Source organism: Dendrobium catenatum, unplaced genomic scaffold (genome assembly GCF_001605985.2).
Source record: "Dendrobium catenatum unplaced genomic scaffold, ASM160598v2 fragScaff_scaffold_54, whole genome shotgun sequence".
NCBI lineage: Eukaryota > Viridiplantae > Streptophyta > Magnoliopsida > Asparagales > Orchidaceae > Dendrobium > Dendrobium catenatum.
The window spans coordinates 1,091,755-1,118,864 of record NW_021318516.1 but is presented as its reverse complement, the minus strand read 5'-3'; the positions used below and the strand labels follow the sequence as shown (position 1 = coordinate 1,118,864).

General features: G+C 34.2%; 2 protein-coding genes across 2 annotated transcripts; both read left to right on the top strand.

Moving 5' to 3' along the window:
- Nucleotides 1-653: 653 nt before the first annotated feature.
- On the top strand, nt 654-1,769 carry LOC114579651. Its single transcript, XM_028694958.1, has one exon. The coding sequence runs from the start codon at nt 654-656 to the stop codon at nt 1,767-1,769; it is 1,116 nt and encodes a 371-aa protein (XP_028550791.1).
- Nucleotides 1,770-2,359: 590 nt separating this feature from the next.
- Nucleotides 2,360-26,504, top strand: LOC110114709 (transcription factor TCP24-like). The gene is made up of 4 exons (XM_020847668.2): nt 2,360-2,642; nt 2,722-2,901; nt 3,072-4,579; nt 26,186-26,504. The coding sequence occupies exon 3, from the start codon at nt 3,425-3,427 to the stop codon at nt 4,544-4,546; it is 1,122 nt and encodes a 373-aa protein (XP_020703327.1). The 5' UTR covers nt 2,360-2,642; nt 2,722-2,901; nt 3,072-3,424; the 3' UTR covers nt 4,547-4,579; nt 26,186-26,504.
- Nucleotides 26,505-27,110: the final 606 nt, after the last annotated feature.

Here is a 27,110-nt window from a genome sequence, read left to right as displayed (position 1 = left end):
GAAGGCTATTTCAACTCATCCTCTGGTCTTAGACAAGGATGACCTCTCTCTCCCTATCTTTTATGCATGGTCATGGATAGTCTCTATGATTTTTTTGAGGAGGCCATTCTCAACAACTCCTTCCATGGCATTGGGACTGGTAATGTTTATATTTCTCACCTTCTATACGCTGATGATTTGCTAGTTTTTGGCAGGGCCACGGTTGAGAATGCTCATACTCTCAATAGTATATTACATGGTTTTGCTGGCATCTCGAGTCTTTATGTTAATAGCACTAAAAGCACTATTATTTTCTCTAACAATGTGCTTGATGAGGAGGCCATCTCAAATACTTTGAACATCTCTTTAGCTCACTATACTATCAAATATTTGGGCATCCCAATTTACTACAAGAGACTTAAAAATCTGATTTTCAGCCTCTTTTGAAAAAAATTCAATGCTCTTTAGATGGTTGGAAAGCTAAAAATCTTTCCTTTGCTGGAAGATTTCAATTCCTCAAACACACTATCTACAATATTCTGGCTTATTGGGTTAGAAGCACCATTATTCTCAAAGGTTGTAGGAAGGTGATTAATAGCATTTGCTCCAAGTTTTTGTATTATGGGGACATTCACGAGAAAAAGCTTCATATTATCTCATGGAAGAATACCTGTATGCCTAAATACTGTGGGGGTTTGGGCATTCCTTCTATTGACTCTCTGTATAATGCTTTTGGTTGCTCTATTATATGGAGGTTTTATAACATTAATAGCTATATTTTTCTTTGGTGGAAAGCCAAATATGTGTCTTTTTGGAACACTGGTAGTAAGAGAGCTGCTGTTCACTGGAAATTTTTGTGTGAGGTGGCCACTAAGTTGTCAGATTCTATACAATTTAGACTCACTGACAGCCCTTCCCTCTCATTCTTTTGGGAACCTTGGTGCTTTGGTTCTTCTGTGGCTGAGAGGTTGAAACATGAACATCTAGAACACCTGATTCGCCCTCACAACTTAACTGTTAGCTCTCTTTTTTCTAATGGGAGATGGACTTTACCCCTTGCTATATCGACTCATTTGGTAGACATTATCACCTCTATTTCTATCTCCAACTCTTTAAATAACTGTTACTGGACTAACAATGCTAAACCCTATTTTAAAACTTTTCACAAGTGCTTCTTTTTGGATTGTCAAACTGTGCCTTGGTATAAGCTCGTCTGGCATAAACATTACGCATTGCGTTTTTCTATTTACACTTGGATGGCTTTTAGGCATGGTCTCAAAACTTCTGATAATTTGATTCTAAGGGGTTTATCAGTTAACCCCTTATGTGCCTTCTGCCAGATCATTGAGGAAAGCCACAATCATCTTTTCTTTGAGTGTGATTATTCTTTTGATATCCTTAAGAAGGTCTTTGCTCGTATGAACAACATTCTTTTACGTCCTAATATATGGCAAGCTTTTCACTATATTGATGAATGGGATATTGATAAAAGTAGGAAGAACATGTGCTATCTCTTACTTTGTGCTATTGTCTACTACATCTGGAGAGCTAGAAATGATAGGTTATTTGGCAATTCTATTGATTGTCACTCCACACTGTTGCCAAGATCAAACGTGCTATGTATCTCAAAACATCTAAGTAGAAACGCTCACATATATTATAGAATTTCATATTTTTGTTCTTCAGCTGAGGAAAATTATCTGGACGATGCATGTGCTACTTACCGAGCCTTTGCAGTTCCTGAATGGTCTCCATTGGCAACCAGGAATTGCCTTTTTGAAGGACGATGATGAACACAATCATTTTATTCATCATCTTGGATGGCCTTACGGTAGCCAGGGGACCCCAACATCCTTTTGGATGAATTTTGCTGCCTGGGAGCTCTACACGACCATTGCTATTCTGAGTCCTTCCGATTTTGACTTCTTTCATTTTGTTATAGGTTTCTTTTGTTAAGCAGCTTTTTGCTGATATGAATTTGTTGTCCGCTACATGTTTGTTGTCCTAGTAGACAATTTTCTTTATGTAATTCTTTCATTTTTGAATGAAATGGGCTAAGACCCCAAATTCTCACAAAAAAAAAAATATTTATATTTTTTAAATAAAATAATGAATTTATTTTCCAACCTCCAATATTATGGGACATAGAAACTCAAAGTGTGGCTTTATCTATCTACTATGGTACCTCAAATTGTTCTCCGGCTGACAACCGATCAAGGTTTTAACGTCGGTGGGGTCCAACCGGCTGGCACCGGCCCTGACGCCATTCATTGCTTTGTCGCGCCACGTGACGAGTGGCAGCTCCGATATTTGTACGAACTCGGGGGGTTTATTCATCCACGTTCCATTACACTTCTCGGCACTGTACTCACGGTGGTGGACGGCGCGCTCCTCTCCGTTTCCAAGAAATTCCCGGCGGTCGCTTCGCCGGAAACATGGGCTTTGATGCTCGAATCCCGACCCTCCTGCTAGTTTAATTCAAACAATAATAAATAAAGAAATTCCTTCACGTTAGGATTTCCCGCCGAAATCGCGATGTCGAAGAGGAGGCTATCTACAGCACCTATCTCGCTGGAGTGATGCCGATCGAGCTCTGAAACCGCAAAGCATGGATCTGACTGATATAAAGCGATATCTTGTTGTTATCGGCAGAAGGAATCCTGGTATCTATCGCTTTGTGCCTTCATTTTATATTTTTATCACAAAAACATTTTCGCGATGTTAAAGACAAGGCAGCTGCAGCACCGATCTCACTGGAGTAGTCGAGCTCCGTTCATGGCAGATTTATCTCAGTTCGATCTCGCGCCGTGCAACCCATATGGTCGGCATTTTGAAGAAAGTAGGTCTATTCTATAAAGCAGTATCTTCGTTAAGCGGCGAAGTCGAGATGTCCTTTGTCCTTCTGATCGAAAATCGAAAATTGTATGTCTCTTTTTATTTCGAATTTCTGTCCGCTTGTTTGAACTTTTAGGCAACGGAACGGCGATGAACGGAAAGCCGTAATGTTAAAAATATTTTTTTGTCATGTCAGGTGTGTATTATAGATTAAACTTGCTCAAAAGTATAAAAAAAAAACTTTATTTGTTGCGCAGTATATAGAGCAGCTGTTCGCTGTGGAGATAAGAGTTGCTGCTGCGTCGCTGCGCACAAGCTGAGCAGTTAGGCTGATAATGATGCCGCTGTCAAAAGCAAGGAACTGCTAGCTGACACCTCTTTATCGAGCATAAAACAAGCCCTTCTTTTTCTTACCCTCTCTGCGGGCTACAGATAGTGGAAAAGGCCACGGTAAAACCCTAACCCCACTTCTTTTCCAGACAAAGCAGCAGGAAAAGTGAAAAGCCAAAGGAAATTTGTCTTTCGAGGAGAAGAGGAGAGGAGGATAAGGGCAAGGGCAGAGGGAACCAAGTAAAAATTATCTGGTCCGCTTAGAGGGCATGACAGCAAGATGAAAGCGGAGGGGATCCACTCGAGCAAGCGGCTCGGGAGGGACAAGAACGACGAGGGCGTTGGTGACCTCCGTCCATGGCAAAACGCCTCTTCGAGAATTATTAGGGTTTCACGCGTCTCCGGAGGTAAGGACCGTCACAGCAAAGTTTGGACGGTGAAGGGGCTTCGAGATCGCCGCGTGCGGCTCTCGGTCTCCACCGCCATCCAGTTCTACGACCTCCAAGACCGTCTTGGCTATGACCAGCCCAGCAAGGCTGTTGACTGGCTCATCAAGGCCGCCGCCGACGCTATTGTCGACCTCCCCGAACTCGTGGGCCCATTTCCCGTGCCGCCGTCCATGGAGCTTCCCGCTCGTTCCATGCAGAGAGGCACAGCCGGCGAGAAGCACCTCTCGCAGTCCAAGTCCACGTGCAGCAGCGCATCGGAGACGAGCAAGGGCTCGGTACTGTCTTTCTCTAGGTGCGAAGGATTTGGAAAGGAGAAGGAGAAGGACCAGGAAGTGGCATATCAGCATCAAAACCTGAACAAACAGAGCTCCTTCACTGAGCTTCTCACGGTCGGTGGGAGCAGCACCGGGATCGCTGCAGAAGTAGTGGATTTCAGTAGTGGTTTAAACCAGAAGCAAATGAGGCCGCCACTGACCAATTCCACTGCCGACTATTTCAAGCAAGCTGGCATCTTTGGGCAGACACCCAAAATTCCGCAATTTGAACCCGGTTACTCTTCACTTCTGCATTTTGGAAACAACCCTCATATGGGAATTGGGATGATGTCATACAATACAGGAGAGCATCAGGACATGCAGCAGTTTTCTCTCATGCAGGATCATGCAATTCCTGTGGCAGCGTTGGCGCCTGGGGGAGATTATAACCTCAATGTCTCCATTTCTTCTGGCGTTGCTGGATTTAGTAGGGGGACCCTTCAGTCCAATTCACCGCATCACCACCAACTTGTCCACGGTGCAAACTTGCCCTTTTTTCTTAGTGCTACTCTTCCAATTTCAGCATCAGCGGGTTGTTCCTTGGAGAACCAATTTCCTGGTAGTTTTAATGGTCGTCTGCAACTTAGCTGTAACGAGGCACACAGGCACCCGGAACTGAAGGGTGAGAGGAAGGGTTGAAGTTTGCAATTATCCAATAATGTTCTGTTTGCTGTAAGCTTTCTTCAAGTCATCTCCTTTCCTTGCTTTTATCTCCATTTTACTTGATAATTCACTATTTACATGTAAAGATGCCTTAGGTTATAGCACTATGTATGTTGTGGGCTTGAGTAGATTTTTGTTACTTGCAGGATGCAATAGTTTGAAAATGATTGGAAAAGTATTTTGGTATAAAGAAGATGCATACATGTAAAACTTTGGATCCATATGAGATGACTTGAAATTTGGAGAATTATGGGGCGAGATATTGAAGTAGTTCGTTAAGCATATATTTTTAATTAAATTTTGAGTTAGATGATGTTGAATTATCATAGAAATATTTTGCTACTTTATATTATTCAAGAAAAATGGGGGTGTTTAAGATTATGATAGTTATGGAGGAATCAAGCTATCCGAGTTGCCCAATGAATTAGCATGAGAGAGGGTAACAAAACTTAAGATCAGGAAAGTTGCGTTGCTGTCAGATAATATATTTGAATATGTACCATGAAGATCTAATATGGATGTAATTTTTGTGCTAAGGTAATTATTGAAATATTTTAGAGGCTATATATTCGGATGTGTTAGAACTGTAGAGTAAATCAAATGCATTGGCTTTAAAATTTCAGGTGTTGGTTAGAAGAAAAATAAATACAAAGTAAATTGTTGATGGATTTGGTTTCTCCTTTTTTTTTTTTTTAATTTGTCCAAATAGGTGAATTCAAAATTCATCATATTGCAAGACCATCACACGTTATCTCTTAATCACTCACTTGATAACCAACCACTTATCACTCATTGATCACTCAAGGCCCGCATAAGATACCAGCCATCTCTGTGATCATGCTAACCTCAAGAGGCCTTTGTCCCTTCAACCTTTGCCTCTACAACTCAAACACAACATCATTCATCCCTGTGACATCTATCTTCAACATCATCATTAATGCTTGACCTCTATCTCTCTTCACGACATTGTGCAACCTCCAGCATTGCTTAACCCGCAAAGCCATCCCAGCCAACTTCTCAACACCTCAGATATCATTGGCACTGCACTGCTATCATGCCCTAGGTTCTTTTTTTATTCATTTTATTTTCTACTAAGCAAAAGAAAATGATATCTTAATTCATTTTATCACCAATCAAATAGCTCTGAGTATCTTAAATACACTGCATTTACTTTACAATATATTTAAAATACCTATGATTCTAAATGCTTACAAATAAATAACTTCTTAGAGAACAAAAAAAAAGTTCTTCATGTGATTTAAGATTTTTTTTCATCTTAAGAATGAGCATGACTAAGTATCATTAGAATTGATTTGGCATACATTAAAAAAAGATGCATGTCAAATATTTGTTATAGTAATTAAAGATTTGTATGATAACATGGACTATTAGCTATAGTTATGGAGTGACCAAGGAGCTCCTAAGTATGTCAGGTTTGTATGATCAACATTAAGTGAAGGTGATGGTGCAAACCTCGAGGGGGATGAATGGGATCATTTTAAAAAATCATTTTATGATAAAATTCTTTTCTTTTCACAAGATAAAGACGATTAGTAATGATATAGATCTATTTTCTTTCTTTCTTTCTTATGAAGATAGTAATTATGTGCTATAATATAGATCTTACTTTTTTTTTTCAAAATAAGATGATAATAATTACAATTATGTAAATGATAGTAAATGAAACGTGGAAAGGTAAAACCTATAATTCAAATTGATCTAAAGTGGTTTGGCCATCTCAAGGTTACATCAACTCCCGAAGTCCTCTTGAGATTTATCACTGACTCTTTGTAACCGCAGGTGGATAAGCCTCATGAACAATATCTATTTAACGGATGATGAATCACCCAATGCTTCTACTCAAATCAAGAAGCATGCTACTACTAGCATAATCTAGTACGCCCCAATATTCTAACTTCAAGTTGTGGAATCGATCATTCCTAACACAATTGGCTTGGCAATTTCCTCTTAGCAGAGATGAACATGTTAAAATCAAGTATCTCTTTATCAAAAGCAATAAACAAAGCTCACAAAATTGACTTTTCAAGTAGAGAAGTTAGAAGAAAAAGAGTGACTTGGGGTGCATAGAAAGGAGAACCTTAACCTTTTCTTTTTTTCCTCTATATCTCCTCAAAGGGGTTTCTAATATTATATTATTTTTTATTCTATGTTTTTATGTTCATTAACAGATCATAACATTAACCAACCATCTATGATGCACGGACACGGACACGACACGACACTGACACGGGACACGGCTTTTTTTGAAAATATAGGACACGGGTACGGCGCGGACACGGCAAAATATTTTTTTATATAGTGTATGTCGTGTCGGACACGGTGTTGGACACTGCACGCCTCTTTGAGGAGAAGTGTCGGTGCATCATAGCCAACCATAAAAAAAAAATCAATCAATAATTAAAAAAGATATTAACTAAAAATTCAAATTATTGCAATATTGTACTATTCTACCAGGGATTCTATAGTTCATTCAATTTGATTCATAACACTAATTGAAGATCATATAGCACGATTGGTACAATCCACAGATGAATCTAACTAAAATAAATCTTTGATTGATTCAACTAGCTTGATTTGAATTTAATACATATCATACTATACAATCATATATTGGATTATATGATTGGTTAAAATTTTGAATTATTGACTTGCATATGGATTAATCTTTAAATTAATTTTTATTTTTATTTGTATTTCCAATTCATTCCAAACTTCAACAATTTTTAGTGCAATAATTCATATCTCAAAAAATAAAGTTTAAAATAAATTATTGTTATAGAGGCTTGTTTTTGTGAATGACAAATTTAATGCTCTCAAGCTTATTATGTCATTAGTTTCTATTTGAATCATATGCAATTTTAGCATGCTTTATATATATTTTTTCATGAAGCTCTTAGATCCTGCTAAACAGACTTAATTTCGAATTATGTTTGTTATAAGACTTAACTTCTATTGTGCAATTTTTATTGTGCTTGTTATATATTTTCATGAAGTTCCTGCTAAAAATTTGTGTTTGCAAATCATTCTAAACTTCATCAAGACTTTTTAATATAATAATTCATGAATTAATAAATAAGTAATAAAAAGTTTAAAAAAAAAATTTAAGTATGGGTTTTGGAATTTTGAATTTTGGTGCACTCAAGTTGATTTGTCCCCGAGTTTCAATTTCAATGAGAAACAATTTTCAACATTCTTGATTTATATTTTAATGAAGCTTTTGTTGAATAGACTTAACTTCCACCTACACTAATCTTAAATAGAATTATTAGCACTAACTAAATTATATTTGTGATCATTAAAATAATGATTGAAACTTAAAGCTCATGGGTTTAACAATCTCGCATTTTTGTATGTTTAAGATATTCCAGTTCTTACAATAATTTCATGGCAAAGTTATACTCCCTTGATTTATGTATATATTTTAACATTTAAGAGCAATTTAAGGTAAGTACATGTAGTCAACATAATCAAGTTAAAATTGCTGATTAGTAACATGTATTCACAAGTAGGTAGATGAATTATACAATAAATAATTAAAGCATTAATAAATTATCAGCAATGGGGTACCATACTAAGCTCTCACAAGCATACTAATAAGCGCACAAATATGTCCTAACATTATCTTAAGATAAGTGAGACTAAAAACATACTATAAACAACTATAGAAACTCCCCTTTTTGGCATTAAAAAAGATCCAAATATACATTTAAATGGGAAGATAACAAAACTAGGCTCTAGATTGTCCTTAATATGTGAAATGGTGCCAAAAATTCGATGGGCAACTAGCAGTATGAGCTATGCTTAGGGCGGATTTTCTAGAGAATTTTTTTTTTCAAATTTCAAATTGGCGCAACGGCTGGATTTTCTGATGATGGCGACTAATCGCCGGTCATCGTCTGAGTTAGCTTCAAGGATTGATCATAAATTAACATCTGGAGGCTCTGTAATTCATCCTCAAGGATTTTTCAAATCTTCTCCTCCAGCATTTGTGGGAATTTCGTCCTTGGGTGGAGATTCTGTAACAAATGGTGTTCGCTTGAAAGCTAACAAAGGTAAATCTCTAACGATCAAAGGAGGATTGTTAAAAACAAAGAAGGTTATTCAAGATATTGGGAAAAGCAAGAACGTCTTTGGAGATGAATTCAAATTTCCAAATAAGGAGGTCTCGACAATCTGCTTCGTTGTCTATACAAAAAGAAGCAGTTATGGGGACTGGAATGATTACTGATAAAGCCTTCCAAGGTCATAAGTCACTGGAAGTATCAAATAAAAAAGATGTTATTGCTAAAGATTTGGAAGTTATTGCTCCAATTGTATATGACAGAGGTAGTAAAAATAACTTAATTGAAGATCTGGAGGTGGTTCGACAATGCGTATTTAGTGATCGTGATTCATGCAAACAACTGGAAGATAAAACTGAGGGTTCTAAGGATAAAGGACCTGAAGGTAATGGCCTGGTTAATGTTTGGAACAAGAAATCTAATAGAAGAGTTGTTGATCTGGAAATTGGAAGCTACTTGACGGAAGATGGCGAAGCTATTAAGCTGTATGAGAAGAATGAATTGGAGAACACAAAAAAACTTTAAAGTGCTCTGGTTGTCAAAGTTTTTGGAGATAACATTCCTCCTTATGTTATTAATTCAGAAATTAAGAGGCAATGGTCGCAACTAGGTAAATTTAACCTTACTTGGCTCGGTAAGGGATGGATGCTTTGTGCTTTTGATGATGAGGAATTGGTGGATTTGGTTCTATCAAATGTACCATGGTATGTTAAGGGACAGATAATTGGAGTGGAGAAGTGGTCTCCTTTGTTTTCTCCAGATTCACTAAGGGTTTAACTGCACCAATATAGATTAGAATGCCTAGTTTGCCGTTGCAATGCTAGGATGCTATTAATATTTGTAGGATTGCATCTAAAGTTGGCAAGCCTTATTTAATAGATGACAATATGTTCCAATGGGGGAGGAGAGAGTTTGCAAGGATTTGTGTCCATATTCAACTTGGAAACAAATTGCCTCTGGGTGTCTGGGTGGAAGGGAGTTCGAGCAGATTCTACCTGAGAATTTAGTATGAGAGAATTCCTAATCTTTGTTTTAAATGTGGTAGGATTGGTCATTCCAAAAGCAAATGTTCAGAGGTAAATCTAGGAGTAAGTCATGGTGGATCCAAAACTACTAAAAATGGCGAGAAGATGACATTCCATGATGGTAGTATCTCTTATATAATCTCTAAGGGGAAGGTGGGAGAAACTTCTAAGGAGATTGATTCTACTTATGGGCCTTGGATACATGTTTATTATGGGAGGAAGAAGTTTTTCAACCAAAGAAATTTCGTCATTCAAAGAAGGAAATCTAGTTTGAAGGAACGTGGCCAAGCCTGTTGATGATAAGAATAAGGGAACTATTCAAAGTGTTAATCTTGAACCTATCCGAGTTGGAATTACATCCAAGGAGGATAATTTTGCAGGTTCTAATCAAATTGATAATATCTTAGAGAAGGATATCGTTGGTGCTGTGGATACAACGTCTTCCCAAAAAGGGGTGAATAAATTTGCGGTGCTATCTGAATTGTTGGAGGAAGGAGAGTTAATCCTAGCTAATGAAGATAGAAGTGAAGAACCTGTGGCATCGGGGGAGGTAGAAGAAGTTATTATTGGCAAGACTAAAAAAGCTGAAGGAGTTGGCTCTCTAATAGACTGGGATCCTGAAGTTAAAAATGTAGAAGGAAAATTGGAAAAAAGTTCAGCCAATGCTAAAGTCAAATTAGCTAAAGAGCTGAAAAGTCTTGGTCCAATCAAGTTGTTGTCAAGAAGCAGAAAGAAAGATGGAGATGGTAATGAAAGGGTGGGGAACCATTCCCATCTGATTCTTCAATGACTTCAATTATGTTTTGGAATTTTAGAGGAGCTAGAAAGAAGCAAGCTTTTCTATATCTCAAAGAAGTAGTAAAAGATAATGAAGTGTTTTTTGTGGGATTACTTGAGACAAAAAATTTCACAATTAGTAGGGTGGATGTTAATAATCTAATTGGAGAGGGTTGGGATTTTTTTCAGGTACCTTCAGAGGGAATGTCTGGAGGAATTCTTATTCTTTGGAAAGGTAAGTTTGCATCCTTTTCTATGGTGGAATCTTCACAACAAGTTGTGATAGGGGATCTAATGGTTGTTAATAAAGGGGTATGGAGGATTGCTACGGTTTATTGTTCACAGGTGAATCATTTGGGAGAAATTGGAAGAGTTTTATACAAATAGTATCCCTATGGTAGTAGGAGGGGATTTCAATTGTTTGTTGTCTAAGGAGGATAAAAGGGGTGGGAAGAGATTTCAGTTCTCTCAAGCTTCTAAAGAAAATTAGTGAATAATGATTTTCATGAGATTAGTTTTATTGGGCCTAAATTTACGTGGTGCAACAATAAGGTTGGAGCTCGGATCCTGGAAAGATTAGATAGATGCTTTTTAAATGTTGCTGCCCTGAATTCTTCTAATCAGATGGTGGTGAGGCATCTTGCTAGAGTGACATCGGACCATTGTCCTATTTTATTAAATTTCGCATAAATTCAAATCGGAGAGGATCTTCAGGATCGAAGATATTTGGGTATCTTATCCAGCGTCTGAAGCTATTGTGAAGTCGGCTTGGAGTATAAAAACAGGGGGTGATTGTTCTGAATTGCTGAACAAAAAATTTAAGAGAACCTTAAAAACTTTATTTTACTGGAGTCTGGAGTAAAGCAAAGCATAGGAACTATGTGGTTCAAAAGGAAGATCTGAAGAAAAGTATCTTGGAGTTACAATTAAAGGAAGCAGAGGTTGGTTGGCTCTCGGAGTAGGATAGTTGGAGTCTTAAAGCTAAAGTGAACGAACTGAATTCAATCTTGGCACAGTTGAACACCTAGTGGAAGCAAAGAGCCAAGGTAAAATGATTGTCTGATGTTGACACTAATTCAAAATTTTTCCACTAATTTGCAACAACTAGAAGGAATTCAAATTGGATTTATAAAATCAAGGATGACAATGGGATAGAGGTGGAAGATAAAGATTAAATTGCTGAGATTTTTTTGCATTCATTTAGGGAGAAATGGAAGGATAGAACCTGTAATTTGGATGGATGGCCGTATCCTATTTGTTCTCTTGATGACAATGATAAGTGGTGTTTAAACAAGGAGCTAGCAATGGAGGAAGTGGAAGCAGTGGTTCATCAAGCCGGTGGAAACAGCTCACCAGGAAATGATGGTATATCTTATTCACTTTTGAAAACTTATTTGTGCAGTATTAAAGATGATTTATGGAATGCAATCAATCTATTTTTCGATTCTGGATTGATGAATGATGGATGGAAAGAAACTTTAATAGTGCTAATTCCTAAAGTTGAAAATCCATCCACTCCGAGCCACTTCAGACCAATTAGTCTTTGTAGGACTATCTATAAGGTGGTAGTGAAGATACTGTTAAATAGGATGAAACCAGCTATTCATAAATTAATTTCAATAGAGCAAGCTGCCTTCCTTAACGACTAGAAGATCACATTCTTGTTGCTCAAGAGGTGTTTTATAAATTCAGGTTTTCAAAAGCATCAAAAGGGCTGGTATCTTTTAAAATCGACATGGAACAAGCATATGATAGCATGTGCTGGAAAACCTTAACGCAAGTTTTGGAGCTTCATGGATTTCCTCAGATATTTTTTGGTTGGATTATGGAGTGTGTTAATGATCCAAATTTTTCATTAATGATTAATGGAAGACTTTCAAGATGGATTAATGCAAGGAATGGATTCCGACAAGGTTGTCCATTATCTCCGTATCTATTCATTCTTTGCTCTCAACTTCTATCTAATGTTCTCAAACAAAAGGAAAGTTCTATGGGGATTCAGATTATGTCAAATGGACCCATAATTTCTCATCTTCTATATGCAGATGATATTCTAATCTTCTTTGAAGCTAAAGATTAAAGAAGTGAAGCAAATTAAAAATATTTTATCTGATTTTTGTGGTTGGACTGGGCAAAAGATTAATGCGGGGAAATCTGCTATTCTTTTTGGGAAACAAGTGAAGAAGAAGAAGAGAAGATCTATTGAAATAATTATGGGCTTCAAGGTGGTTAAGGAGTTCAAATATCTTTGGATAAAGGTGGCGTTGAGGAGATTAGTGGCGGAAGACTTTCATTTCATTATTGAAAAGGCTTTGAGGTTACTTCATATTTGGGGATCCAAATTCTTGTCTATGGTAGGAAAATTCACTCTAATCAAATATATATTCTTATCTATTCCGATTTTCTATTGCACACTTGCTCGTGTTCCAAAAAGTGTGTTGAAGGAATTGGATAAGATTTGTAGAAATTTCATTTGGAACAAGAAGGATGGAAAACTCGGCCTTCATTATGTGAGTTGGAGTAATCTTTGCAAACCTCCAAGTTGGGGAGGGCGAGGTCTTTGATAATGCTTGGATATGGTAGGACCATTGAGAGCAAAGTTGGCTTGGAAATTAATTCAAAATAAAGAATCATTGCTGTTCAAAATGCTAGGGGTTAAATATGGTGTTCATTGTGGAGAGCTCGGTGGAAGGAAAGGGACCTCTTACAAAATTATTGCTAATGGTATGGATTTTAGGTGGAAGGTTGGAACTGGTTGCAATATTGAGGTTTACAATGATATATGGATTTTTGATGTAGACAAGGAATATAGGGGACCCTATATTTCTTGAACACAAAAGACACACAAGAAGAAAACTGACAAAATGAGTAGAACTTAAAACAAACTTAAAGTCTAAACAAATGGCCGACGTTTATGGCTAATCCTGAACAAGTTGATATGACGGTGGATAAAATAATTATTGATGGAAGATGGAATGTAGAGGAGTTAAAAGTTTTCTTTGGAGATGAGCTAGTATGCTTAATATGTAAAATTCCGATACAGGTAGAAGATGATTTGGAACTCATTCAATTTAAATCTGAACATTCTATTTCTGCTATTGCTTACAAGGCTACGGTTAAGGAAGAGGCTTCATGCTTATACTGGGAATGTTTTAAAAAAGTTAAGTTGAGGCCTCGGATGAAGTTTTCTGGTGGCGCATTTTTAATAATGCTATTCCTACATTCAATTTCCTTTATTAAAGAAGAATCCAGGAGGAGTTTGGATGTCCAAGAGGCTGCAATGTTAGAGAAGACAGAGATCATGTCACGGTCAAATGTGTAAAGCTGGTAGAGGTCTTGAATTATCTCAACAATTAGGGATTTGGATTTCCTATTTTTGATTCATTTCATGAGTGCTGGAATTGGATGGGAAAATGTGTTGATAATCAAGGATTCATTATTAATACGTAGTGTAATTCGGTCTACCTCACTTGGCATGCTAGGAACAAGTTACTTCATGGAGGGAAAGATGATAGTGCTATGGTGATTGCATTAAATTCGGTAAGCTATGCTTCTTATCTTTTATGGGCGATAGCATCAAATCGGGCAACTGGTGTACTAATCAGTCGAATAAACTGTTGAATCGTTGGTACCCCCCTTCTCCCGAGTAGATCAAAATTAATGTGGATGCATCCTTGTTAAAATCATATAAAGCAGGAGTAGGTGTAATCCGAGACTGCCGAGGAAGATTCCTTCTAGCTTATGGGCATACTTGTATTCATTGGGATATTTCATATCTAGAGCTTTTGATGGTTCAGTTCTAAAAGATATAAAAAAAGATTGGATGGAAGGTTACAAAGGGATAATTATTGAAGGAGATAACCACAACATAATCAAATTTTTACAAGAGTTGAGTGATAATTGGAAGGAAGATCTTTCTTTCATAAAGGAATTTAATTTTGTTGTTTTCAATTGGGTAAATAGAGGATGTAATAAGTTAGCAAATTTGTGTGCTAATTATGCTCTTTTTAGCAATTTTTATTGGGATGATTTAGCTATAATAAACTTTAAGAATTCTGACTAACCTCTAGCAGAAAGAAACAAGAGCTAATAAGAAACAAGAGCAATCATAACATATTTATTATGCCCTAAGTACAAAAGAATAGCTACTGATAGAAAGAAACAAGCTAATAATAAACTTTAAGAATTCTGACTAACCTCATACTTCTGATCTTCTACCATAACCTGAAAATATTTAATTTATATTAATAAGCTAAATAGCCCAACAGATCATCAAAACGTACAATTGAACTCAAAGCACGGTAAATGAGCAATATGCATGTCATCGATTAAATCGTAGTAGAGCATTCATATGATCATTGAATCAATGCAGAAATAATAAAACTCACATGCATCAGTTGTAAAGCAGTAAAACAATACAATACAAAAGTCAATAAAGTTGTATAGTAAGGAATCCAATAAACTGGTACGAATGTTGGATCAATAATGCAGTCATCGTATCTATACTATCAATCAGTAAAACAATTGTATGAAGCAGTAAAACCAAAGCATCTATAAGACTGTCATAATTATAATCATATAAGAGTAAACATATGCTATTCAACCATTCTATATCAATATTAATGTAATATCATAATCACATGTTCATTATGAGTCAATTAATAAATAATGCAATGAATCAATAACTGTGGTGATGCAGTAATAATATATCAGTAGTAACATCAGTAACCATATCATTAATAGGGTCAGTCAGTAATGGTATCAGTAACAGTAGTGGTGTCCGTATTAATTTCCATTAAATGAGTAATAGTACATCCGTAGAGTGAACAGGAAAGCCGTATAGGAAAAATGAATCAACAACATACATTTCAGTTATCATATTAAATAAGTAAAAAGTCTAGTTTAATAGATATTTTTTCAATATTTTATCAGCATCAATAAATCATTGGCTCAGTAAATAGAGTCGTCACCCTTTGTCCATTGACACAATAATCTTCTCCTTATAATTTTCAATTAGTATCACATGAATCAGTAGAGGATAACATCAACCACAATATTTGAAGGAAAGCTCTTTAGCCTAGTATTCTATACAGGTTAATTAGTCTCCAATGTCAACGTCAGTGAATAACCAGTTTTTATTTATTTTTTTTCACACATTATTATCACAATACTATAATAGTAATAACGACGAGCTATTATTCAACCACATACATTCATTTTCAATGCATTGTAATAAATAAAGTATAATTGGGCTTAATTCATAAAGTGTCAAAATATCTTAATATTAGGCAATAAAAAATTCTACTGAAAAAAAAATCTTATTTTTAGAAATTAACAAAATTACCAAATATTATGTAGTAACATTTTTTAAGTTTTAAGTATGTCAAAATAAATTTTTGAATAGTAAGCAATAAAAAATATCTTAAGAGTAAGCAATAAATTTTTTAACAAAATATCTTAATAGTAAGAAATAAAAAATTCTACCGAAAAAAAAATCGTATTTTTAGTAATTAACAAAATTACCAAATATTATATGTAGTAACAATTTTTAAGTTTTAAGTATGTCAAAATAAATTTTTGAATTGACAAAAATCGCTATTATTTTTACATTTAGTTGAAAAAAATTTAAAAATAAATACTCAAAACGTTCATAATCTCAATCTCTATAAAAATATAAAAAGTTATACGATTTTAAAAACGGATCAAAATCTTGAACTCGAATTTGTTCCATCTAGCAAACGGGTTGACCAAAATCTAAAATTTTTCAAGTCAAGTTTTGGGTCGGGCCAAGTATTAATACCCCATACACTAGACATTTGCAAGAGGTTGGTACCCTAGTATAAGGGTGTCAAAATGGATTTTAGGGTTGGATTCAAGTCCAATCCGAAATTGACCAACCTTCAACTAATCCAACCCAAGCTCAACCCGATTAGGCAAATTGGTCAGGAATTCAGACCTAGACCCAACCTGTCGGGTTATGGGTTGCCCGACCCGACTCACTAACCCGGGTTGCGAGCAGGGCAGTAGGCAATCGAGGGTGCGGGCTAGCGGGTGAGTGCGGATGCGAGGTGCGCGATGTGAACGGGCAAGGGCAAGGCATGAGCGCGAGTATCAAATTTGAACGCATGTGCTGGTACTCAGGATGTTGGTGCAGTGCATATGCACAGGCAACGCAGCGGAGCATCAAAGCTTGTGTGGGTGCAGGATTGCAGGTGGGCAGCCAGAACTCTGGTCATATTCGAGTTAGCTAGTTGACCCGGACTCAACCCAATTTTTCAAACGGGTCATAAATTGGAACCTAAACCTGACTCGGTTGTTAAACACGTCGACCCAAACCCGGATTTTTTTATTCAAGTTATCAGGTCGGGTTAATAATTGATACCCCTACCCTGATGTATGATTTTTGTTGATGATATTCTTCTTGTTGATAAGATTAGACATGGAGTTGAAGGTAAACCTGAATCATGGAGGTCAACTTTAGAGTCTAAAGGTTTTCGTTTGAGTAGATATAAAACCGAATATATGTAGTGTAAAATCAAGTTGATTTTCTAATATTGATGTTATTTTTCTATGTTTATATTTCATTTTCTACTCATAATTTTATTAACATAAATTTATTTTTACTATAATTAAGATAATCCTCGACACATCTATTGTCTTGTCTATTAGCACCAAGATACTTTTATAATCAATAAGCTTCTTATAAGTCTTCAAAAAATTTAATTGGCAAGATTTTGGCTCCAAACTTCTCTAATATTACCTATGATTTCATATTTTAATAACTATCATTTTAGGACAAAAGATAAGAAAAAAAATATCTCTATGCATCTTCTTGTAAGCTAACGTAATTTTTTAAACAATTTATAATATAATCCATTATTTTGTCTTTTCCATAAAATAATTATTCTCCAAAATTTTAAATTTATTAATTTCTCAAAATAACTTACCTAGCTTTATAATGTCTTGATTTTTAGTTGGTGTCGTATTATTATAGTCTCCAGTTCTCGTATCTCTTTCTTAGCTAATTTAATTCTTCGCAAAACTTCTAACTTTCTTATGATTGTTATAAATCTTAGTAGTATTTTCTTTTTGGCGCTCCTTAAAATGTTTTTTTTATATGTTTTTGCTATAGTTCTTCTACTTATTTCTTAAAATGTGTTTATTATTATAATCATAAGGTAACATGTCACTATAGAATCAATTATAGCTTATTCCAATTATATTTGTATCTTCATTTTGATTTCACTATGATACTATTACATCGCGGATGCCTCCTTCCAACAACTTCTAGGCTATTGTTTGCCTCTCTACGTTTGTGAAAGTAGTCAATTGGAACTTCTGAGGGCGTACATAGTTAATTCCATGAACTTAAGAATCGTATTAAATATTTTGGTGTTTACAAGAAAAATCTAATTTGAGCCAACATTGTTTAAAAATGTTTGTGCTGGTATAAGTGTTAACATTTCAAGTGAAAGTTAGAGGAGAAAATTCATGAAAAAAGTATACACATAAGCACATACATGACTCAAAGGAAGCATGTTGTCCAATTGACTCAATCTGGTATGAGCAACTTAAGCTAGCTCGATTGATTTCAAGATGTGCTTCCGGGTGCAAAAAATTTTTTAGTCTTTGTAGTATTATATTTTTAGGTGTTGAGGTTGCTTAGTTGACCAGTACATGCACAAGGGAATTGAGTACAAAATTACAAATAAAATCTCACCAAAAAATATTGTGAAATTAATCTTAATTTATGGTAATGTAGGATCATATAGCATATTATACCATCAATTAGAACTTAAGAATTATCTAAATCTGATTAGACTATGCAATTATAAATCGTACTGTGCAATCAGGTTCGTTTTCAAAACTATAGATAGTTCATTTTTTAAGACTAGAAGATATGTTAATAAATGCAACCTTATCTTGTGTCTACAATATGAATTGTATTTTACCATCTATATTATTTTGAAAAAAATATTGATAAGATTTGTTCATATCAAGTAGTCTAATTTAAAATTTTAAACTAACCGAACTATACAATTAACATCATATTGTACAATCAACATATTTGTCTTTATCAAATCCACATAATCAATTAAGCATTAATTGCGTATTTCAGTTTTCGAACAATTATACAATATATATCATACTTGATGATACGCTTCTTTAAGTATTTGATCACATGCTAATTCAAATGGCTAAGTATGTTTTAAATTTAATTGATAGCACTGTATGATCAACCAGTAAATAACTTCTATTCTGTTTAAGCATCCTTCGGGTTTGAATTAATAATTGATGCACTTAATATAAATATTTATACTAAATCCTAGACGGAAAAGAGATAGAACTACATGAAACTTATTAGCCACCTTTTGTAATCATTGAGAGAGTTTCTAGTATTAGAAATTGTGAAAATATATCATGGTCAGTTTCTTCTTTTGAACTCCTAATCCTCGTGTTTGTAAATTCAATTGATTGAGAGCCTTTGTTTATTAATTGTGGGAGGTCTGAGATCTCAAAAAAAATTATAAAGATTATGTTTACCTAGTCATGAGGCTATGAATAGATGCCTTCTTGCTTAGAGTAGAAGTAATTGTAAAGTTTCTGCATTATTTACAAAAGAGAGAGCTTTTCCACCTTGTGGTACTAGAAGGAGAGAGTAGTAAAAAATCCTGAGAGGACTCGGGAAGTGAATGTAGGCTGTTGGTGGCTAAACCACTATACATCACTTTGCTTATTTTTTATTTTTTGCACTTTTGCTTTTTAGTACTTTTACTTCCTGCAATGTTCTGCGATAATATCTGGAAATATGTTAAATTGTTTGCTTTTGTTTTGAGATTTGACAAAAGTTTTGAATGATCTGAAAATTATTTTTTTAAAAACAGAAATCTTGTGTTGTGATATTTGAGAAGAGTTTTTAAATCATTTAAAAAACATTTCTTTAATACAAAAACCTTTTGTTCATCATTTTCCATGAAAGATAATTAATTTCAGTTTTTATTATTTAAACGAGTAGAATTATTAATTTTTCAACACTTTTTTTATTTTCACAAAAATTCACCCTCTCTTGGACATGCTAGACCATTCATGCATCTCATTATACCTATCTTCTAATCGAGGATATATTTTTGTTTAGAGATGACTATCCCAGGCTTTGAGTGGGCCATTCAATTCCAAGTAAATATTTAATCTTTCCTAAATCTTTTACTTCAATTTTTTGGTTAATTGATCTTTAACTTCTTATTTCTTTGAAATCATCTCTTATTAAGATCATGTCTACCACATACATTATGAGAATCATAATTTTGCCTTGATTTGCTTTCTTTATGAATAGAATGTGATCTCCAATGCTTTATTTGAATTTCATCCTTTCCATGGCTTTTAGTAAATCTCCCAAATCATACCTTAAGGATTGTTTAGCCTGTATAGTGTTTTCTTCATCCCGCATGCATGATTAGCATTAAATTTTAGTGTAGGTTCCATAAAGGCTTCTTCTTCTTCTAGTTTGTAAGGACTAGTTGAGGTTGACGGCCAAGGATAGAAGTATTTGAATAATATTTAGCTTTGTGATTGGTGCAAATGTTTCTCCATGATCCACTTCATAGGTCCAAGTTTAGTCTTTGCCATGAGTTTAGCTTTATATCTTTCAAGTGTCCCATTTACATTATATTTAACATTTATTTTTCCATTTGGAAACTCCACTTTCTCTTATATATGATTCTGCTTTAGGACTCTCATTTCTCTAAGCATGATTTTTTTATTTATTTTTAGGTGCTTCTTAGATAGTTTTTGGCGTCTTAATATTGCTCGTCTCAATTAGAAATATTAAATGAAGTATGTAATTAGATGTTGAGTGCATGTTTAGTTTTTTTTTTTTCCTAATACAATAGGAAGTGTAATACCATGATGGGTTTGAATTTCAAGGGTAGACATCATGATCTTGCACGGATTAGGATGGTTGAGCATATTTTGATTTAATGTTGAACTCTTTTTCTTTCTTCCTGAGTATATCATTTTGGTTCATTTGGAAGTATTTTGTTGGAGTTATTTTCTAAGGAGACTACTGTAGAAAAGTGGAAAAAACTACTTTAGATTTTATTACTATGTAGAAAAGTTTAAAAAATTATTTTGAATTTTATTGTTGAATTATGTATAAAATGTGGAAGTATTTATGGACTTCTAAAAAACTTACCATTCGAATAAATCAAAGCTAATTGTATAAAAAGAAAAAAAAGTCTCCAAAAGGGGCCAATGGCTAGATTAGAAAGAGTAGGCATATGAATTGCAATTTAAGGGTCATAAGATAATTGGTTTAATGGTTAGAACCCTTAATTCATATGCTCAAGGATTTATACAAAGATTGGTTAACTTATGAATCTCTTGAGTCTTCAACATCACCCCTCAAATTGAATGGTATAAATTTATTATTCCAAGTTTGCTTACAATATTTTTGAATTGCAATTTAAGGGCCATAAGATCATTGGTTTGATGGTTAAAACCCTTAATTCATGTGCTCAAGGATTTATACAAAGATTGGTTAACTTATGAATCTTTTGATCTTTCAACAGTCCCCCTCAAATTGAATGGTATAAATCTATTTTTCCAAATTTGCTTGCAATATTTTTGAACGTGGGATTGTAAAGTCCTATGGTGAAAATGTCTCCTGTTGGCACATATGAAGTGCAGATCAACCCATTTTTTAGTTTTTTTTTTCCCTTTAGGAAATGTTTATCCACCTTCATATCCTTAGTGCAATCATGTTGGATTAGATTATTTGCAATGTTCATGACAAATTTATTGTCACAGTATATTTTTATTATTTCTTCTCATGTGATTTTTAATTCTTACAAAATAATTTTGATCGCACAAGCTCACAGATTCTTTTTACAATGTTTCTAAATTTAGACTAAGTGCTAGATCTTAAAATAAAGGGTCATTTGTTGCTACTCAATGTTATGAGATTTCTTCTAAAACATATAGATTATCTAATTGTAGATTTCTTATTCACTAGTGATCATGCAAAGTTTGCATCAATATACCCTTTATACATTTATTATGGCATTTGCTCTTCATGAGCTTTGTTCATACGTAATTTTTTTATCTTCAACTATCTGATGTGGAGGATGTAAATATATTTGCTTTAAATTTGAAGCAAAATATTTTGTGTACATTTTGGGTTTTATAAAGTATTTTTAGCATTTTTATTTTTTTAATTATAAGAGCTTGAGCCCGAAGTAGTTTGCTTTGAATTTTACAAATATTTTGATAATAGAAGTTCCACTGGTTGAGATTTATTGTCAACATAGCCATTATCAGTGTATAACGTTTGAATAATGTTGTTATGGTTGGGGATATGACTGTGAGAATAGACTCCTCAAATTGTTATGTGCAATAAGCATGCAAATCATAAGGGTTGTTGATTGAATTTTGCTGCTTTAAACCTTATCAACTATACTCGGCTTGTTTGCAAAGAATTGTGTTTGAACATTGAATTTATAGACTGCCATATAGGCAAGGTAGCCCTATACTTCTCATTTTTTAAACGAACTTTCTTTACAAGAGATTTTGAATATCATATACAAATGAAAGAACATAATTTAACAAATTTCATGGTCGAATATTTGATTCCTAATTTACAATAATACTAGTTTTTTTTTTAAGATTGAAAGCAAACATTATTAGTCATTCTTTTGATCGCAATTGAATTTATTGCTAAAATATTTGTCAACAATGAAGTCTTGTCAACTCCAATTCTTGTGTTGTGGATGATTAAACTTAGAAAAATAGGACTTATGACATTACCCTATAGATTAAGTTATGTTTCTTGATTTATATTGTTTATATTGCCTTTTTAATGCGTACTAATGTTTCCTACTTGTGCTATTTATAATATTTGTTCATTTTCTTCATTTCCATATTGACTAATGTTCTTCAATGCATATATAGTGTGGGGATATTTAGATTTTCTTAGAAAAGAAATTTGGCAACGCTCTAACCTATGTTGTTAGGCTTGAATTAGGGTTGTGGGTGATGTGACATACACAAAATGACCCTCCCATCACAATAAGAATGGCATATATGGGTGATATCCAAAGCACCTAAGTGAAAGCAGAACCTCCCCACCGTAAAGCATGTATGAGTTTTAAAGATAATACTTGCAAAAAAGTAACAATATAGATAAATTGGGGCCCTCCCCATTGTACTAAGAATAACATGTATCAGGTGTATTAGTGATTGCAATGTTTTCTGAATAAGATGTTAATTTGTTACACAATAGAACAATACAATGTAACCTCTTGTACATTTTTTTCGGACAAGAGGCGCATCTTGATGTGGATGCGCGTCTCTCTTCTCGCATCAAACTATGTTAAGATGTAGGATCGCATGCATCCTTACACAAATCTATGGATCTATAAGCTTGGGGACTGCTTTTAAGGTCATTTCTTACCCTTCTAGTGAGATGGATGGCATTTTATGCGACCTGATGTCTGTAGCACCATAGGCTTAGGGAATGTTTTTTAGGGGCATTTCTTGCCCTTATAGTAAAATAGAGAGCTTTTTAACATTTTTAGAAATTTGTCACCACACAATCACCCATGGGTTCGATGGCATGAACTCGCTTTTGTATCTACATATTGGGTCGATCATTCTTAATGAAGATCGAACACAAGTAGATGCCTAAAATAATGTTTGAGTACTTTTCAAAATTAGAGTCAAGTATGAGCCAGAGACCACAACATGAAACAAGCATGCACAAGATATAAAATATATTTTAAGCATTTTTCAATTCAATGCCTTCTAGTTCAGTTAAGAATTATGTTGGTTCAATTCAATGTTATTAAAACCCCATTTCAACTCCCATGACCAACCAATTTCCTCTGGGTTCAGGTTCTTCTTCTTGCTCTTTCCTTTTTACAATCTCTAATTCTCTTGTGATCTTCTATCAAACCCTTAAGTTTTGCTCCTATGTTGAGTGTCGAGACTGCTCCTTTATTGAGCCTTCAGAATTGAGCTTCTCCACCAAGCTTGCTGCTACGCCATAATGTTCTACTTCACTAGTTCTCATTCCAATGACACTCTCCATATTCCTTGTGATGCTTTAGGACATTTTGAACTCATTGGCTTGCTCTTTCTCTTCTTTTTGCTGGCTCTAATCCTAAATTGGTATAAATGGTACTCATTTTTTTGGTTATTTTCTTTATCTTTAAAATTTTACTTTGCATCAAATCTTTATAGTTTAGGTTTTCTCAAAGAACTAATTTGATTTCATTTTTTAATAATAAAGGTTTAGAGTTTTTCCATTTCCAATCTAGTAATTTTCGTTTCTTTTTACGGTCAATATTAGGAGAATGACTTCTTTTTATTTGCTTTCTAATCTTTGTATGTATAATGTATGATGCTATACTTGATGTTTGTTATAGAATAATATTTGCTCATGTGTTTTATTTATATATTTTGTAATGATAATTTATAAAAGATAATATTTTATCCATAATATGTTTGTCTTGTCTTCTCCATGTCTTGATACTGATATTCATGCTTCATATATCATCTCGAACCTAAGATTACTTTAATGTGACATAATGGAATTGAATAGATGTCAAGAGAAAGCTTTGCCAAGCATTTTGGTGATGCATGTATTTGAAATAGCAATTTTAATATGATATTAGGAGCCTAGAATAGTTTTAAAAGATAACAAAGTAGTATTATTCTTTCAGTGATAGATTACTGTCTATGGGCAGAGGCAGTACCACTTACAGAGGTCAAAGCTAATATTGTGCTTAAGGCTTTATTTGGGATGGCTTTCTTATTACTTCTCAAAGCAATTTTTTAGTACAATTTGTTTTTATACTAGAAAGCTGATTTAAGAAGCAGCAAAAAAGCTGTTCCAAACGAAGCCTAAGTTTTCTTCTAAACCCACAGTTTTTACCACTCTACTTTCTTCTATAGAATATGTACTCAACTGTGGGCTCCGAAAAATTCCAATTTTGGGATGTGTGATCCCGAGGGAATTTTCAGAAGGCAGATTGGGTTTTAGATAAGACACTACCCAGAGATTTCGCAACATTGGATCCATGTAAACTACTGGCCTTATAACCATTTGAATTGAGGACTGAGGTAATGCATTGTAAAATGTGCTGCTTGGTCTTTAACATGCTAGCACTAAGGTTCATGAACAAATGGAAGAATATTGCAGGTTCCATTTCGTTTGTGATTGTATGGAAGCTTTTTAAAGCTTCAGCCTATAGGAATAAAGTATACCAAATATTCAAAATGGAGTTATCTTCATAACGTTAATGTGTTTAATAGGGAATCTTGTACGGTGTATAGAAAATTATCATTTCAAAATGGAGTTTGTCTGTCACTAAGTTCGAACGAGATTAATAATTATGATATGACAATGACACCACTTGGATTCCTTTCACTATTTTAGTTGTTTGAAATCACTTTTCAGTATGATCTCATACTGTAACACATCCATTCTCATGGCAATTGAAGACACGACTTTATTTGGGACGGCTTTTTTACTACTTTTTAAAGTAGCTTTGTAGTTAAAAAAATTAGTTTTTGGACTAAAAAGTTACTTTAAGAAGCAGTAAGAAAGCCGTTCCGAACGAAGCCTTAGTTCTCAACAAGTAATGCATTTTCACTGGTCATTTACCAGGTCTATGGGTTAGCTGGAGTCAGGCTTTTTGCCTGCTTTTCTTCCGTCTTGTTTCCTCTGAAATATTGAAATAAAAGTGACGTGCTACGTGTAATATTACTTGCAGAATATAGGTCATTAATTAGGCAAGTCATGTAGGGCTATGATTCCTCAAAATAGTTGGTGTTGAATTCAAATTTGTTTGTAAGCAACACCAAAATCTTACGCACAAAACTCACTAGGCATACTGAACAAAAAATAGATAGAGAAAAAGAGAAGCAAGAGTGAAGAGGATTTCACTAGATTGCTGGAAGTATAGACTTTACCCCTTATTTATAGGTTCAGAACAGGGCTTTCCACTAAAGAAGAAGTTAAGCTTAAGCTATACGATCATTGGAAAATACATGAAAAGTTTTGTCATACAAGTACATGAAACATGAAACCTAAATACATAAGAGTACACGTGGATGATTGATTGGGGCTATCATTAGTTAAAGTCTCACCAACTTATTGGGTGAAGTCGATTAGTATTTCATTTGGGACAACCTTTTTCTGCTTTTTTAAGTAGCTTTTTAATACAAAAATTTTAATTTTTATACTAAAAAGTTGCTTCAATAAGCAGTAAAAAAATTGAAGTCTCCAAGTCACTTGTGAAGTTGATGACTTGATTGATTGAAGTTGTTGACTTGTCTGAATGAATGCTGGCAAGTAGCTTCTTAACCTGAGCGAATAGTTTCTGCGTGTGGCCAAGTACCCAAATAAAATAAAATAAATTCAATTGATGACTACATCCTATTGCCATTAGTGAGAACATCTACATGAGATATTTTAGCATAAAATGAATTCTTCAAGAGGAAGTTTGTCTAAGTTTCGTTTGGGACGGTTTTCTAATTGCTTTCTAAAGCATTTTTTTAGCATAGAAAATTTTTGAACTATAAATTTTGTACTAGAAAACTGTTTTAAAAAATAATAAGAAAGTTGTCCCAAACGAAACGGTCACTTTTTGTATGTAACTATTTTTATGAGCATCAGTTGCTTACAGTCTGTTAGTTTCAGCACTGACACTTTGTGAAATTGCCCAATACAGGAGCCGAAGACAATCAGCTGGAATTGGGGCAATCATCTTTCTGATTAGACCTTTGATGCCATCAACTTCTTGACTCTTTTAACGAACTTTTATTGACTATGTTAGCCAAATGTCTCTTATTCTTGGTATTGCTTGCTGTGTGAAATGATGTAATCTTTTTGAATTTTAGTTATCCTTTTTTCAAAACTATCACATCTTTGATCTTTGGCATTAATAGATGTTTTTCGATTAACTGCTATAAGCTATGTGGTGGACATGGCTGCAATGTTTCTGGAAGTTGAAACATGCCATGCTTTGCCAAACCAATGGCCTTCAAATATTTGCATCTTGATAGATTTGGGTTGATTAAAGAAAGTATGAGTAATTTCAATCATCATTTATTATTCTAATTCTTTTGTTCCAATCTGTGTGCTCGCTTCATGATCATTTCAAAATAGTCTTTTGATCATTCCTAAATGATTAATTTAGGGTTTGTTCTGTTTTTAAAGTAGTTTTCTTGTATAAATATTAAATTTTTTATGCTAAAAAACTGTTTTATGAAGCAGTAAAAAAATTGCTCCATACAAAACCGTAGTCTCATAATACTATATTGATTTAATTTACTCTTTCAACTATGGAAAATTAATTCAAAATAGTTCTTTTGGTGTTAAATTGAAATTAGTTTTATATTGTTAAAGGATTAAATTTAGATTAATTTTATATTATAATTATAATATGAGGTTATTTTAGATCAATTTTGTAGGGTTGATAGACAAAATTGAAATAATGAAATATTTTGAGATTAAAGTAATCAAACTGAATCGTTTATATTCTATTTTAGAGCTTTTTTAGTACAGTTATTTAACAATATTGTGTTTTTATAGTGATTTCATGAGCTTCATTTTGAGATTAGAATTCTTCGGTTAACCGTCAGTTGTAGCTGGTT